Source organism: Pleurodeles waltl, chromosome 4_2 (assembly GCF_031143425.1).
Source record: "Pleurodeles waltl isolate 20211129_DDA chromosome 4_2, aPleWal1.hap1.20221129, whole genome shotgun sequence".
NCBI lineage: Eukaryota > Metazoa > Chordata > Amphibia > Caudata > Salamandridae > Pleurodeles > Pleurodeles waltl.
The window spans coordinates 981,571,167-981,588,438 of NC_090443.1; the positions used below are offsets into that span (position 1 = coordinate 981,571,167).

The following is a 17,272-nucleotide window of genomic DNA, read 5'->3' on the forward strand; positions in this document are numbered from 1 at the left end:
AAGCCTACTCAGGGGGTCTGCGACTGCTCAAAAAATTAAAATATTATTAACAGATAAGATCCCCAGCTTTTAGTAATGACTCTGTGGCGGGGTCCCCGGATTCCAATAATGGTTCAGTGGGGGTCCCTGGGTTCCAGTAATGATAAAGTGAGGGTCCTCAGAAGTCAAAATGTTGGAAACCACTGATGTAGAACATGCAGACAATCTGCTGAGTTGGGGCTCTTTACAGGGTTGCATTTATTGACCCCATTGGGGCTTTATTTGTGTAAATGTTGCTTAGGACATAATATTTTTGTCAGGCGATATTCAGAAGACAATATTCCAGCACCAGACCATTTGAATCCCTGTATTGAAAGAGTTCGACCCTGAAGTTTTCCAGAAGATCATAAAGAAATAAATTGTGTGGATTAATATCAAGTATTTACACAACCAGTATTCATAAAACATGAAAAAGCATTTATTTGCCAGTCCTTTTTGAGCTATACTCCATCGATGTCAAATTTTAATTTGCATAAAATACATAGAGGCAGCTGGAGAACCATTATTAATGAGTCAATCAAAAATCTAATTCTTGCAAAGAATAACAGTGGACAGAGGACTCAGTATCTATTCAAATTTCATATGGCTCGTCAAGCAACACTGTTAGGGAAGTCCATCATTCCTCATACAAGCAGCAGAAGAACAACCTGTTCCTCATACAAACACTGTATGGACAGCCACAGCCAACGTGTGCTTTGCGATTACAACCACTGATTCTTCAGGGCAAAGCAATCTCAGTCTACTCTTTGTGAATTTTTAGCATCTGTTGCGAAAAGTCCTGAACACCATGGGCTCTATTTAGTAGCGACAACAATCTTCAATGGCACTGCAATATGAGACTCCGCAACATACAACTCTAAAATCTCCCACAAAACTCTCCTTCCGTACATCTCGCCATCAGATCAAAATACATGATACCCATCTTCAGACGTGATTTCTGGTCTGCGACTCTGCCACAAGTCAGAGGGAAGAGTCTTCCAGAAGAGCACAAGCTTCTCTCTCTGCCCTCCATGGTGCATTAACATGTACCTTGATCGGCCATTCTTCAGTGCGACACCCTTGCTGACCACCATCCTTCAGTTCACCGGCTTGACAAGACCTACAGTCCTGAGTGCTGGCAAAACAGCTGTTACAAGGTTTCAAAGGTTCCTCGCTATCTGATTGGTTGAACATGGATGGTGATAGCTGATGCCATTAATCTTCATAATTTACAAATGCCTTTAGGTGAAATACATAGAAGAACAACAAAACTATTGCAATCTAGTCTGCGTGGTTGCAATCAAATTCAGAAGTACGCAATGCCTTTGTTGCAAAAAGGAAACGTGTCTCATCCATGGTCAAGCTGTGGACAAGTCAAGAAATCTAGTAACATTTATTTAAAGGGTTCTGAGGTGCAGTTGCTTGTGACGAGAGGTACTCCGGAGTAGATGAACGTGGAGTCCTCGAAGATTCCTTTCCTTTTTTTTTTTTTTTTTTTTATACAAAGGATGGAAAGTGACTATGGTGGATCTGGGGTCACTTGGTGGCTTGCCCTGTAGGGGCTTCGTGGTTTTTGGTGTCCCTCCCTTGCAGAAGAGTTGGGTGGGGTAGTCTCAAGAGTTTTGAGGGGGAAGGGCATGGTTTCATTTTTTTCTTGAACATATCCAGTTTGGGAGAGCTGCTGAGATCTGCACCTAGATTGACCTCCTGGCTTGTCTCATGCAATAGTAGGAACCTCAATTAGGCATGTCTGCCTTGGTTGATCTCAGGTTAGGGCTCTGTGTGTATGGAGGGACCAATGCTTGTCATTTCCTTTAGATAGTAACCCTTCTATACTTTGAACACGATGCAGAGAAGTTGGAATGTCATTCTCCACACCCTGGAATCCAAAGACGTTCTCACAGTGCTGGTGAACTGTGATTGGATTTCTTCAGGATGAGGCTGGGCCTGGCTGCTTGGTTTTGTAGACTCTGCTCATAATCTCTTCATGGGAAGCTCCAGCCAGCACAGTGAGTATTGCAGTGCTCAAGCTCGAGTTTTGGTAACAACCGTGCCTTGTTAAGATCAATGCGATGGAATACCCGTAGCTAGCATGAAGATACTTCTCAGTAACATGCTGTTGATGCAGGTGTTTCCAACCACTGTGGATATTTGGTACTCAGAAAAAGTATTACTTTTAGTCATACTCCTAGGTATTTTACTGCCTAGCTCAAAAGCAAGGTGGCTCGCAGCTCTTTCGGCCAGATGAACGACAGACGGTCGTCTGGATGGGTCCCTGCTCTACAGGGCTTGGTCTTAGCACCCGTCAGGCACAAGTGCCTCTCTTCCCTTCATCTCAGGGTGCATTTGGCATTTGTTGATATTGTTGTACCAATCCTCAGAGTAGCCCAGTTGGATGTAGTGTTAGACAACTTATAAGTATGCTATAGGGTGTGCACAAAGGGCCTTGCAGACCTTGGCTGATGCTGGTTTTTTCTCAGAGCACTTGAGAAATGTACTTGGGTGATCTGAATGATTTGCAGTGCCTGGAACCTAGTGCCCGCCGATTTCTTCCTGGGGGGTGGTGGGCAGGTAGCAGGTGGTCTCTTTTCATTGGCTAGCCCCATCTAATTATTCAAGTAAGGTTTTCCTCCAGTTCTTCCTGCCATCACTTTATCTTCATGTTAGGCAGCTGGATTCAGCACTTCTCTCCAAACACACATTAAAATATTATTCAAATGGTGGAAATATCAGGGCCTCCTAGATAGTTGTTCCATATTTACTAGAGTAATTCGAGAGACAGCGGTGATTAGAGTTACGCTGAAGGCAGGCAGCTAGGTGTTGTGATAGTAAGCCTGGGAAGGGGGAGAGGGAGTGATGCAAGAGTACTTCTACAGAGGAGACTTGGACACAATTATGGAGATCTAATACCTAGAAGGATAGCATCTTGAGAGAGTGTAGCTTAGAGTAACACTGCCACAGCACAGAAACAATGAGTTTCAGAGGGCAGGACAAACAACAGGGTGTAAACGTGTAAACGTCTTGATAATTCTTCACATTAAGGAGTTCAAGGAACTGAACTAGCAGAATAGATGGAAAGGAACAGAAGAATAAACCCCTTGGAGGGCATACCATGGCATGAATGGGCTCACAGCAGAACTGAAGGGACAGAGCTGGTGCACAGAGTATGACACATCGTCTCATTTCAAGGCTGGAGAAGCCTCCTATCCACGCGTGCTCTACAGCCAGCAGTCTGCACAGTGACGGGGGGATTTACCACACTTGTGCTGTACAAGTGGAACTTTGTACAGTGACGGGGTATTTACCACACTCGTGCTGTAGTGGGGGAGCTCTGCACAGTGACAGGCGTACTTACCACACTCATGCTGTAGAGGCGGAGGTCTGTACAGTGACGGGGTATTTACCACACTCGTGCTGTACAGCCAGAAGTCTGCACAGTGACGGGGGTACTTACCACACTTGTGCTGTACAGGCGGAGGTCTGTACAGTGATGGGGTATTTACCACACTTGTGCTGTACAGGCAGAAGTCTGCACAGTGACGGGGGTACTTACCAAACTCATGCAGTACAAGTGGAACTCTGCACAGTGATGGGGGTATTTATCACACTCAGTAAATATCCTCTACAGTGGGGTGTTTACTGGCAGTAGCAGCCTGCAGGTCTAAAATATGATGGGGAGCCGTGGCACCCAACCTACCATATTTGCGTCTCCCTTCTGGTTTCCCACTTCTCCCCCTCATCCGTGAGCAGGACTGGAAGGGCTTCCTTCCTGCTCTGTGGCATGGGATTCCAACCAATCCTAGAGCTACTCTAACGCTGTTTTCAGCATAAGAGCAGCTTCAGGATTAGTGGGAGCAGGCTAACTCAGCGCTCATTTTGAGGCTGCCGGTCAGTGCCATCAATCCCCTAGTTGTTTTGACAGCCCTGGGATTGCTGTGTTGACAGTGCGCATGTCGGGCTGGCCGTAGCTAGACAGCCGGCCAACCGACATGCGCACTGAAAGGGGCAGCAGTCATCCTGCAATTGCAGGATGCAGCCCCACCCCACACCGTCACGCTCGCACTGTACACAGCGCAAGGGCAAAATAAAATGGCATTGTTATGCCATCTTATTTATTTGTGTTTGCCGGCTGCGCTTGAAGCAGACGGGGCTACGCTGACGCTCCTCCACTCCTTAGGAGGAACCGCCCCTGTTTACTGGATGTGGTACATACCTGCTAATCCGAGTATTCCCAAGAAAAATGGGGATATACCGGTCTTTTTCTACAAACACCCTACCCTCTAATACATTTCAACCGCTTTGGCCTGCCAATATTACCTGGGGACAACTGTCGGTGTTTCTTGTTTGTCACAGAACTTTTAACTGAGATCCCGCCTCAAACTGGAGCTTATGTATAGAAAGGAATTTTAACCCCATACTCCAAAGCAGACATTTTGAGGGATGTGTCGGGGCAAAGCCTTTTTAAGGGACCGGTCTACAAACCTCTATGAGATGGAGTGAAACAAGTACGTTCTTGGCTGGGGGTAATTTAAGGCACAGGCCAGGTATAACATGCCATTAAACCATACTTCGCAGCCTTTACTTCAGCGCAGGCTGGATAAAATATCACAATTTAGAAGCCAGCCTTAGTAGGCCGGTACATCCACTTCAGGGATCTGTGTCTAACTGCATGGTCAAAAGCAAGTATTTCCTTCTAGATTCATTATTTTTACATATATCTTCTGGTGACTTAGTAAATATCTGGCACGCCTTTCACCACGACCCCCGAATTTACACTGGACGCCCCTGCAATACTTGTGCTGAAACACATTCTGCTCTGGCGTATGTTATTTTGAACTTGTGTTAATTCAGGGTTAACTGTCTTTCATGTCCTAGGTTCCTAAGCTGCTGAGCCAGCTCTGTCCAGAGGAGCCTCTCATCCACCCCTCAGCCCTTATTGGTGACAGGTTCATGGTGAGTGTTTTTCTTGCTCTTCAAGCTGCAGGAACAATTTGAAGTTTTGTGTGTTCACATAAAGCACAACCGGCCCCGGGTGGTACCTGTTGTATGTTACTCATCATACAAGGCTGGTCTGGCAAGCAGAAGCAGCCCTGGCAAAAATGTGCAAGCCAGGCTCTCTCCCTTCCTCTTTATGTTTCTGTTCATTCATTCTCCCGCTTTCTGTCTCTCGCTCTCTCCATCTCTCTCTCATTCTCTCCTCCTCTCTGCTGTACGTTTTCTGTGTTTGTTGTGACCTTCGAACATCTCTCTGGCCTTTTGTCGGTGCATATGTTGCTGTTTTCAGTGTCTCCTTGAGACTAGATCACCCACAAACACTTAATGATCTTAAAAGCTCCCAACACATTTACCTCTTTGAAGCGTGATTGAATATAATGTTTGCCTTTAAATACATCTCTGAAAGCCTTACTTGTGTGTTTCATGGTGACTTTGTAGTCATGTACGTGATGGCAACTGGCTGCTCCTGCATTAACCGTCTCGATGCTTTAGGGTTCAAGACTGCGGAGCGGCAGCCCCCCTTGGAAGGGCCTGTCTTACATTTATTCAAAGACAACACTAGTCTTTAGTACATTTCCACTTATTGGTGTTTCTGTTGCTGTCCCCTAACTGGGCGACAGCGGAGTACGCCCCGCACAGAAGAGAGGGGGCAGAGAGAGGAAGGAGCACTCCGCTCATGTACAGTTGTAGGGCGGGATGGGTAGCATCCTCTCTACGCACGTGCTGGGAGGGCCCTTATCTGGGGAGCTTCAGTGCTTCTAGAGAAGCAGGGCTTGAGCATTATTTGACTTTTTTAAATTATTCAGGTTCACCCCTTTAGGCCAGATTAGATTGGGTGTTCTTCACAACTTTGCTAAATGTTGCTTAGCCATTCTGATCCCATGATTCATTCACTGGTCAGATAATAAAGTTCCTGTGTGGAAGCCAGGATTGCTCTGTATTTTCACTGGTCTCTAGAGCCGATATAGTATCACTCAATCAATCAGTGCTTGTATAGCGCAACCACTCACCCGGTAGGGTCTCAAGGCGCTGGGGTGAGGGGGGGGGCGGAGTGTAGCGTTTACCGGTGAGGTGGTTCTTAAAAAAGCCATGTCTTCAGTTCCTTCGTGAAGCTGGGGAGGGAAGTGGGACGGGGGGGCGTTCCAGGCGGTGGCTGCGAGGTAGGAAAACGAGCGTCCTCCTGTTCTGGTTTTACTGCTGGGGGTACTTCTGCGAGAGAGAGCTGGCCTGAGTATAGGGTCCTGTGGGGGTACGTGGAGGTTGAGTACCCCTAGATAATGGCATCCTAGGTGGCTATGTAAAGTTGGCTTTTCTTAGCAGCGACCGTGATTTTAGATGCTGTAAATAATTTTTTATGTGTTATCCTGTGTAACTGTGCTCTAGCGATCTCTTGTATGTGGAGTACTCGGGGGGGCTGTGTGTGTGTGTGTGTGTGTGTGTTATGCAGTAACATAATACAGAGAATTGTGCCATGGGTGTTTAACCACATTGTTACTTCTGAACCAACAGATAGGATCAGACAGCATCATTGGCCATTCCACTCAAGTTGGCGAGAAGACGTCCATCAAGAGGTCTGTGGTGGGTGCTTCCTGTTGCATCAAGGACAAGGTGAAAATCACCAACTGCATCATCATGAACTCGGTCATCATCGAGGAAGGGTATGTCCGCCAGGCTCAAGGTGTATGTGTGAGATGTGGTGCATCCTGTCGCCAGAACAATCCCCATAGCGTCTTTGTTGACTTAGTTGGTGCAGTCAGTTTCACTCACAAAAGATGACATCTTTTGTGCAGAACAGAGAGTTTGTGATGGCTTTGGAAGGAGCTGCAGTGTGTTCCGTCATGTGCAAGTGGTGCTGCGGTCCTGGGAGGTTATTGGTGTCCATGGGCACCTGGCCATGATTTCGTACCACTCCTGTTCTTACGGCACATCACCATAGGTTGCAGTGCCAGCTGACATGGAGGAAGGCAGGGACAGAGAGGCACCAAGAGTCTGGGGAAGATTAACACGAGAGATTGGTTGCAACCACTCTACTGCCATACCCGTGATGTACACTCAGGGTCATAACCACAACTTTGTCACTGACGGCCAGATGTGTCCCTTATGTAGTCTTAACATTGGTATCCTGTTTGCTTAAATAGCGCTTTATGCTATCCTGAGCTGACTTACACATTAGCGCTGCCAGCTTTGAGGCAGGATACACAGAGAATGTTTCTGAGGTTGTGATGCCTTGATAGCGCTGCTGTATATTTGAATTTAAAAGCACTGCCTGCCAAAAATGAGGGGTTTTGGCTTGGGTTTTGAGTGTGTGTGGGCGCATAGGCGCACACATTCTGCTTAAGCGTGTACACAATGTTTGGCCAGGGCACTGGCAGAGTTGTGTGTGTCTGGATTCCTATTCAGAGGCACTGCAGAACGACCTGTGTGTGGTTGGTCTTCTGCATGGAGGCTGTAACAGAGGAGTGTGTGGGTAAACAGGCTGTACACAAAAGATCAGCTGCTTTTCTAATACCAGCGGTGCATGAATTAGTACAAGAAATTTATTTCAATAAATGACATTTTCTTTTGATCAACCTTCTATGCTGAGGGGGTGTTTCATGAAGCGCTTGTGTTGATGGTGTTTCTACCGCTTGAGTCCTTCTTGGGGATGACTTCTCACATGAGGTAGTAGCATAGAGAACCCAATGCCACTTGTAAGGTGCAATAGCCTTTGTGGATGGCCGTGTAAAGAGGGGAAGATGTCTACCTTATTATGCAAGTGTGTTGATAACAGATTGCCCTCAAATAAGACAGTATATTGAAATATGTGGTCTCACAAAGGATTATCATGACACTTATTGAAGCAAGCATTGGCACAGCCTGTAGGTCTCGCCTTTGGGGCCTATTGGCTTTTCCAGTGGGTTTTAGCCATGCTGCACAGCATTGCTAAATAATTAAAGTAAAAACTTTTGATGTGGGCCGCCGTGTTACTTTTATAGGCGCACCTACAAAATGACGCAGGTGTTTTTTTTCTTATTTTTTTATTTACTGATCTGAGTTGAATTGGTTACTAAAAAAGAAAAGCTGCTGGGGAGGGGTGCGGAAGCATAGCAGGAGAAATAGGTGGGGAAGTAAATCAGGGGACGTTGGCGGGAGTAAGCAACAAGGACAAGGAACACATGGCGAGACTAAGCAACACGGAAGCAGCGGGGGAGCACAGAACCACACAGCGAGACAGTGCAACATGGAGACTGGGAGTGGGGGGCAGAGAAGCGCCTGTCAGGATAAAGAAACATGGAGACGGAGTTGAGGGGAAGCACAGAAGCACCCCGTGAGACATAGCAACAAGCAGATGGGGTCAGAGAAGCACAATGCGAGTCAGAGAAATACAGAGACGTAGGGTGTGTGGAACAGAGCAGCACACCAAAGAGACAGATGGAAAACACATGTACATAGTACTTAACTAAAAAGTAAAAAGTAGCACAAAAAAACGATCAGTATAAGGTTACAGTAAAGCGTCCGTGCTCCAGGGGCGAGACAAACTCAGTGGGGAGCTGAAGCTCTCCCAGCTGTCAAATAAGAAGCAAGTAAATGAGAGTGATAAAGAGGCCAGCTAAAGATATACATTGGATGGGCTCTTAGCCCACTGTAAGCTAGCAAAATATCTTGCAACAGACAGTGCATGAGCTGTCTTAGGCGAGATCTAAACACAGTTTAAACAGTGTTAATTTACTAATAGGTATTGCACTTGAGTTCTCATGAACCATTTGCAGCACTTTCCCCCCTAATTCCTGCACACTTGTTTACAAGAAACATGAATCCATGGCGGCGTCTGCAATACACAACCTCTTTTAAAATGTTATGAGATGGGTAGATTTTATCCAAGGAGAGGGGGGTCATTTATACTCTGCACCTTTGGGGTGGATATCTATGGAGTACTTCTTATGTTAGACGTTGAAGACCGTGTAGGTGAGGGTGGGTTGCAGTTAGAGCAGTGTGGGCTGTTGCCTAGAGGTCACACATACTTGTCAGGTGTGGCCGCCAGTAACATGCGCTGAGGTGGGATGAGTATGTGATTGCCAGTACACGGTGGCTAACCACTACACGGACCGCACTGAAAGGGATGGAGGGTGTTAAGAGGAAGCCAGGCCATACGCAGCCTATGATGCCCACTATCTGTGTGAGACTGTGCCCTTCTTGGTGCCCAGTGGAGGAGCTCAGATTCCTTCCCGGAGGCAGGTTACTGAAGATGGGTGATCTCTTTGACGAGGAGACGTTTGTCCAGAAGAACTAGCCTTGACCTCTGGATCCAAGAGAAGCGACTCTCCTGCGGTTCCCAGCACCTTCAAACTGTGACCCCAAACAGCAAGAATATGAGAACCAGTAGTAGGAACAGGGAATGGGATAAAAGAGAAAACAACCAGATACCACCTCTTCGACTTGTTACCGCTGCTGAATATACAGGTCTGCAGGTCGAAGTGGGCACCTAAAGGCAATAAGCGGTGTCTTTGCCACCTACCGTCACCGTCCTGCATCTAACTTAACAGTGAAAGGACACAAGGTAGCTGTATCTCTCTGTATCCACCTGTGTGCATTCTGCGATCCGAAGTATTATCCCTGAAACTAAAACCCGCAAGAGGTGAGTATCTTAGCTATATCTCCACAACTTCTCCCTACGAGTTCGATAACTATTTCAAGTTTCAGAACTATGCACTTTCTTCTTACGATGAGCTTAGGCCCTTCTTGACTCTTTTTGTCACTGGAAAAGTAATGAATGGGCATTGATATTCTGTGCCTCCTATCTTAGCAATTAGCATATTCCTTATTAATAACATGTAATTATATAGACATATCATTTGTAACATTGGCCGCCATAAGACTTCCTTTTGTTCCATCCTAAGATCAAACCCCAAGTTTAAATGCAGCAATCTTTACAGTCCTTAATAATGTTCAAAGTTCAAAACTAAATGAAAGTTTGTTTTCTCAACACTACTTAACCTGTCACCTTACTTCTTGGTATTCCCAATGGACATTGAAGGCAAACGCGTTTCTAGCCTAGCCCTGCCTTCATCGCCCCTTGATTTATTTATTTCCCCTGCCCAGGAGTCGAGCTGGTATGTATTAAATTATTTTCTTTTTCTTCTCATTGTTTATCCCTCTCTCTCTCTTACCTTCAGCTTTCTATTTCTGCCTTTCTATTTCTTTTTTCACTTTCCCTCGCTTTCTATAATTCATCAGTGTCTGTTTTATCAGCGCCTCTCTCTTGCTTCTTTCTGTCATGTATTGCCCCTCTCTGGTTTGTATTCTCTGGCCTGTATTCTCTGGCCTTCTCTCTCTCACTCACTTTTTCTCACCCCTTTTTGCTTCCTATGGTCTCTTTTCACGCTGGCAGTACTTTTCTTTCTCCTCCAGTGCTGGCAAGGAAAGAGCTGCTGTTGGAGCTCAGTCGCCCAGGTGGGGTAGGAGCTCAGTGCTGGGTGCTAAGGGTCATGCAGCAGCCAGGCTGGCAGTAAACCAGAGGCTTTGACACAGAGAAGGTTTTTTGGATAAACGGAGTATCTGGATCCCCACAATATTTTGTGTATGATACACACTCTGCAGACTGAAAATTGGGTACGGGGACAGTTGATTAAGTCTCAGCGTCAGTCAAGGAAAATACAAATTCAGAATGGTTTATGCCATGGTTGTTTCCTGGCTGAAATGAAATCCCCCTCCCCCGGTTTTGATTTCAACTAAGTCAGTTTCACTAAAGATAGAGTCCGCACATATCCCATGTCATCTATATGCGGATGACCTGATTCCCCTAGATCAGGGGTCCCCAACCTTTTCTGTATTGAGAGCTACTTCTGATCAGTGAAAATGGCATTCGTGCAGTGTTACTAGACACTCCCCACCCAGCTCACTGGCTAAGTCTAATGTCCATACATCCAGAAACAAAATACTTTTTGACTTGGGGCGCTTTGACATGGCTGATGTGTGCTAGTGTGAGCTTGGTCTTGTGTGCATATGAATGGGAAATAGGTGAAAGAGCCCGTGTCATATGTACTTGTGGCACAGGACTTATCTTTCCCCATATCTGGAACCATTATATGTATAACAAAAACAGGCAGCCATTTTTTAATGGGAGAATTTTAAAGTGCATAATAATGTTCTGCAAAAATATTTATAATATGGAATATTTTCCACAATTTAAAAATTTCAAAGTGTCACATTTACAAACATCAGGCATCTTGCACCCAGTGGCCTGTAGACAGAGTGCCACATTTGTAACTGAAAAATACAACCATTAATTTAAATAGGAGGAATTTAGAGAAAAGAAAGATGCTTCACAAAAAATTAAGACATAATTGACTCAATATTTCATATAAATATTTTTCTTCACCTTAAATTTCTCTGTTTTTTTTTTTAAATGACTGTAATTTTCAACTATTCATACATAACAGTATCTATTGTCCACTGGGAGAAAGAGTCTGTTCTTTGTAATGTGACACTTTGAAATGGGACAAAATGAAAATGAAAAGTTAGCGTAATAATTAATTTAACACTTCATTTAAATTTTCTCCAATATAAAATGAAACTTCATTTTGTTCTCAAACTAGTGGACAAGGACTTTTAGTTAAGATTTAAATGCCTTGGTGCTTCAGTTCTTCACCTCTGTGCCCTCAGGTCAGAAATCTGACTCCAGCACTGCTCATCAGATCCTGCTATCTGCAGCCTGAGATAATATTGTAAAATAAACACAGCCTTCCCTTAACTTTAAAAGGGAAAAAAGGGAACTGTGACCCTGTGCTTATGAACTCAAGGGTGCAGCTACTCTGAAATTGTCTTTGATCTACTTGTTTGGAGATACCTGTCCTAGATTATACTTCCTTAGGCCTGCAAAGGAATCTAGAAACTCTTGAAGCATACTGCAAAATTTATTATCTGAAAATAAATGTAGAATAATCTAAGATCATGATTTCTTACTAGGAGCCTCAAATGGGATGCCCACACAAAACATGTAAAGACACGAGTTATGCTACAAATGGGGTGTTTATGAAATTATACAAAGGTAAAATTTCCCCTGTATGGGGAAGAAGTTCCAGTAGAGGGTGGAGCTATCAGATGTGTACTTAGCCTCCCTATAGAGACCATGGTGCAAAGTATAAGGAGGGAACTAAACCTTTTGTCATAGTATTTTATGGCTAACTCTCGTACCCTGAGGTTCCTGACCAAGTTATCCCTTGACGAAAAGCCAACAAAAATCTTTTAAGTTATGTTGGGATGAAATTCTTGTTAGCAAAAGGAAGTGAGCCAGGGCTATGCTTGATAGGATCGATGAAATTAAAGCTGTGCATTCTTTGATGAGATCAGTAGGAATGTGGACACCTTTGCCTAACACACACGCACTGAGGCAGTCATCCCTTAAAGTGTGCCATAGGCTGGATATGGCTTATCTGTTGGAGAAACCTTTGATAAGGTTCTCATTGAACACCTTGGGCCATGACAACATGTACCCATGGTGTGCATTTTCAGCTTGCAGTGCTCCCCTCCGGCCTCACCATGCGTGTTCACAAAGTGATGGCAGTGGTCGCATCACATCAGTTCATGGGTCCCAGTCTTCGCCTACCTTGATGACTAGTGGCTGAAGGCGAGCTCTCCTCAGGCATTCGTCACCGACCTCCAAACTATGGCGAACCTTCTAAAATTATTGGGATTCACTAAAAACATCCTAAAGTCACACCTGACTCCTTCACAGACCCTCCCATTCATCAGAACTATTTTGGACATGTTCAGTTTCGTGCCTGCCCCATCAAATTGAAGAGTCTGCAACATTTAGGCTATAATCCCGAAGTTTCAGCTTCTGCCCTGGATTTCATTGAGGATGACAATGAGACTACTGTGAATAGTGACCTCCTGCATCCTGCTGGGTGAATATGCTAGATGGCATATATGGGCACTACAGTGGGATCTGAAATCCCAGTGGGCACCGCACCAGGGGATCTCTTCAATCTGGTTCATATTTTGGAATAGACTGCAAAAGACGTGCAGTGGTGGTAGCTGGACTGTGATTTGGTCAATCGCAGACCCTCTCCTTACCCCTTCAAGAGCTGAAAGTGGTGACAAATGTCTCGTTCTGAGTTTGGGAGGCCATCTGGGATAGGTGGAGATGAGAGGAATGTGGTCTCCTGTGGAGGGCCTGGCTCCTTAGCAAACTGCTGGAGTTGATAACTGTTTGCATGGCGTAGAAAGCCTTCCTGCCCACCATCACAAGTACAGGTGCTCACAGACAACACTACTGACATGTCATAATGCAATAAGCAGGGCGGGCTGGAGGTCTTTGGCTCTGTGTCAGAAGGCGCTACATCTCTGGAAGTGGCTGGCTCACCTGGGGATTTTTCTAGTGGCGCACCTCCTGGCGGAATCTTTAAACGTCAGGATGGACGAATTCAGCCTCAGGTGCATAGAGGACCATGAATGGCAGATCCCATAAATGGTGCAGCATCTCTTTTGTGAATGGGGATAAACGTGTCTTGAGCTGTACGCTACCACAGAGAATGCACATTGACAACAATTCTGTGGGCTGGAGTTTAACTGCAGCTCTCCCTTTGAGGCTCATTCCACCTACAGTAGAGCTCTGGACTGTTGTATGCCTTCCTGCGCGGTCTGTCCTTCCCCAAGCTCTGAAGAAGACGAGGCACGCCCCTCCCCAGGTCATCTGAGTGGCACAGGAAAGGACAAGAACATTGTGGTACCCAGAGCTCATGAGCGTCTATCCTCCGATCAGGCTGCCACTTTGGGAGGATCTTCTGTCACAGCAGCAGGGCAGGGTTGTGCACCATCTTCATCTCTGTTCTTGGAGATTCAGCTGCGACAATTGACTGCCTTCAGTCTTCCTCCCGAAGTTTGCAGATGTCATCTTGGCAGCAAGATATCCTTTCATGTAATCAGTATATGCCTGCCATTGGGACAAGATTGTGGTTTGCTGTGGCACGGAGCAGATTGTCCCACTGCCAGCCAAGTTATCTGAAGCATTGCTTTACGTGCTGTCCCTAGCCAAGCAAGGACTTGCTTTGGGCACAGTTAAAGGTTTGTCTGCGTTTTCTGCTTTTTTTTTCCACAGTTGCCGGGTCAACCTTCATTATTTAAGTCACTTGTTGTGATGCGTTTTTAAAAGGTTGCAGCATTTTTTCCCATCTACACCTTCCATCATACCTCAGTGGGACTTGAATTCCTCTCATATTCCTGATATGTAGACTTTTGAGCTACTGTACAGCTTCCAATTTGGCTCCTCACTCTAAAGACTGTTTCCTCGTTGCCATGACATTGGCGTGGTGCTGTAAATAAGCTACAAGCTTTCTCTGTCCGACTTTTTTCCCGCCGCACATGACATTCTTTCTGGACAAGCTAGTGCTAAGAATGTGAGCTGCTTTTTCTACTTAAAGTCGTCACTCCTTTTCATGTTGGGCAAACAATCACCTTTCTTCCCTCCACCTCACCCCTCTAAGAAGGAGGAAAGACTTGATCTGCTGGATCCTAAACGATCCCTAAATTTCTGCATTGACCGTAACATGCAACTTTGACAATCAGCTCTTTTTTTAAAATTTGCTGGGGGCAAAGAAGAACAAAGTAGTACCGAAAAGACTATCCCACACTGAATAGTGCTCTGCATCTAAATCTGCTATGCAGTGGCTAAGAAACAGCCCTCAGAAGGCTTGGGGATTCATTTCACCAGAGCCAAGGCTGCTTCCACTGCGGTGGCACGGGGAGTGTTTGCTCTGGACATTTGTCAGGCTGCTAAATGGGCATCAGTCCATATTTTCATGATAAACTACTGTCTGAACAACAAGGTCCATTGAGAGGGACACTTAGCCTGCGCAGTCCCTCAATACTTTTGGGTTTGAGTCTGTTCACACATCGACCTCCTGGGGGGTACTGCCGTGGAATCCATTCAGAAGGTGGAGAATCTGCAGTTAAAGGGTCCATCAGAAGAACAAATTACTTACCTTTGGTAACGATCTTTCTAGTGGATACTAGTGGCGTAATAAAACATGAGCCCCCCACAAGATATGCTTAAGAGACCCACACTCACATCAGTAGGAGCTAAGTGGAACCCCTCCAGTATGGGTAAGCATGGGGCCCTCCTCGCACTTGTGGGGGTACTCTAAAGGCATCTTTCTCATCTCCCCATACTGTTAACAGGACTCTTTTTTTTCAACTAAAAAGGTCCCAAATGTAGAGATCTGCACGCCACCCAACCAGTTTGATAATGGGCTCTGCAGCTGGGGGTATGGAAAGACTACAAAGCAACTGATATCAGCGCACATAGGTGACAGCTATATGCGGCTCTGCACGTCACTTCCAGAGCATATTGATGTGAGTGTGGAACCTCAAGATGCCACCTACCAGGTTGCAGGGGTACTGCTGAAAAGGTTCCAGAGTCAGTCTAGCGCTTTGTAGAATATTCAGAAGGTGAGGTGCTGTTATATAGAGTATCCACCAGAAAGATCATTACCAAAGATAAGTAACTTTTTTTTATTAATGACACACTAAGAATCTGTTTGGACGTGGTGTTTTCCAGGTTTGTAATTGTGATATTATGCCTCACAGACTTCCTCAACTGTGAGATCTTTACCAGGTTTTTTTCCTTCTTCTTCCGAAAGTGTGGCTCGTGGGACACAATCTAGAAAATCCTGTAGGCCTATTGTTGTAGACCATATAAACTGTAATTATAGTTTGCAAACATTTGGGCTGTTTCATGGGGGTCTATTACCAAGGGTCTCCCATAGTATTGGAGACCTCGAATTACTCTGGTCTTCTCCCTAACAGAGCTAGTATAGCAGTTTCCCCGGTTAATGGCCTTGTTCATAGAGTCTTCACTAGGATGCCTGACGTATCATCCAGGCTTCGTGCATCAGGGTTTGTTAGTATTGTAGCTTGGAAGTTTATAAGGGGGTCAGTATTTCACTTCACCTGTTGTTATGGTATTGGAGCTGTGCCTTGAGAACTGTGCTTCTATGCGTTACTGCCCATCTTGTTTGAGTTTCGATATGAAGCCAGTCGCTCACCTATGCATTATGAGTTTGAAGTACTCCCAGAGTATCTTTGGGAACACCAATGTTCAGTTTCTGCTCAAAGGTTTTCCCTGAGCTCTGATTTCGTTAGCCACTGTGAGTTCAGTTGCCACAGTCCCGCCGTCAGGCAGCTTTCCCCCTTGATGGTCAGCTCAGTTGGAGTGGTCTGATAGCAAGACATCTATTTGCATACCTGTAATCCTGGCAAGTTTTACTGTGGATAGGAAGGAGAATGATCTATGGGTCCTTGAGCAGAAGGTGTAAATTACAACACTGTTGATGTTCTTAATGTAGCTACATGGTGAAAGCCCCTGCGTGTTTATTGGCCATCCCTGGATGGAAATCTGTGAATGCAAAGTCATGTTGGTTAGAGCTGAACCCTCTGGCATTAATATGATATGTTGACCTCTGGTGAGCTGGGTCCTCAAGTTTCCAGCAGCTATTGTGTAAAGAAACTGCAAGGCAGTGCTTAATAAAGAACTGGAACACAATGTTCGATGGCATCTGTCGCTGTAGATACGCATGTTCTGCAATAGCTCGCCATCTGGTGTTGGGCCGGAGTGTTACAAGTTGTTTTTCTTCGAAGAAGTCTTTCGAGTCACGGGACCGAGTGACTCCTCCTTTTGTCTCCATTGCGCATGGGCGTCGACTCCATCTTCGATTGTTTTTTTTCCGCCATCGGGTTCGGACGTGTTCCTGTCGCTCCGAGTTTCGGAACGGAAAATTAGCTAATTTCGGAAGATTTTCGTCGGTATTGTTGCGTTCGGGATCGGCGTACTTAGATTCCACACCGCATCGAAGATCGAAGAGCTCCGGTGCCCTTCGGGGTAGTTTTTCGATCCTCCGTCGGGGCCTGGTCGGCCCGACCGCGTGCTGAAGAACGCCGATGGAACGGACCCCGTTCCGTTTCTGCCCCAAATGCCACAATAAATACCCCTACACAGACCAACACTTGGTCTGCAACCTGTGCCTGTCACCTGAGCACAGCGAAGACACCTGCGAGGCCTGTCGTGCGTTCCGGTCCCGAAAAACACTCCGAGACCGTCGAGCCAGAAGACTTCAGATGGCGTCCGCACCGACAGCCCAACGGGAGTTCGAGGAACAGGAAGAGGAAGGTACCTTCTCGATCCAAGACTCAGACTCCGAAGGATTCGACGATACACAAACCGTGAGTAAGACGTCGAAATCCACTCAGAGGAACATTTACAAGGCCCAGGGGACGCCACTGC

The 17,272-nt window shown here is 45.8% G+C and overlaps 1 protein-coding gene across 2 annotated transcripts in view; it reads left to right on the forward strand.

Annotated features, from left to right (window-relative positions):
• Positions 1-17,272, forward strand: part of EIF2B3 (eukaryotic translation initiation factor 2B subunit gamma) — a 295,364-nt gene that overhangs the window by 226,786 nt on the left and 51,306 nt on the right. For both annotated transcript variants that reach the window (XM_069232821.1, XM_069232822.1), the window contains exons 9-10: positions 4,894-4,971; positions 6,523-6,671. In XM_069232821.1, coding sequence (XP_069088922.1) covers positions 4,894-4,971; positions 6,523-6,671 — 227 coding nt within the window. The remainder of the gene's footprint in view (positions 1-4,893; positions 4,972-6,522; positions 6,672-17,272) is intronic.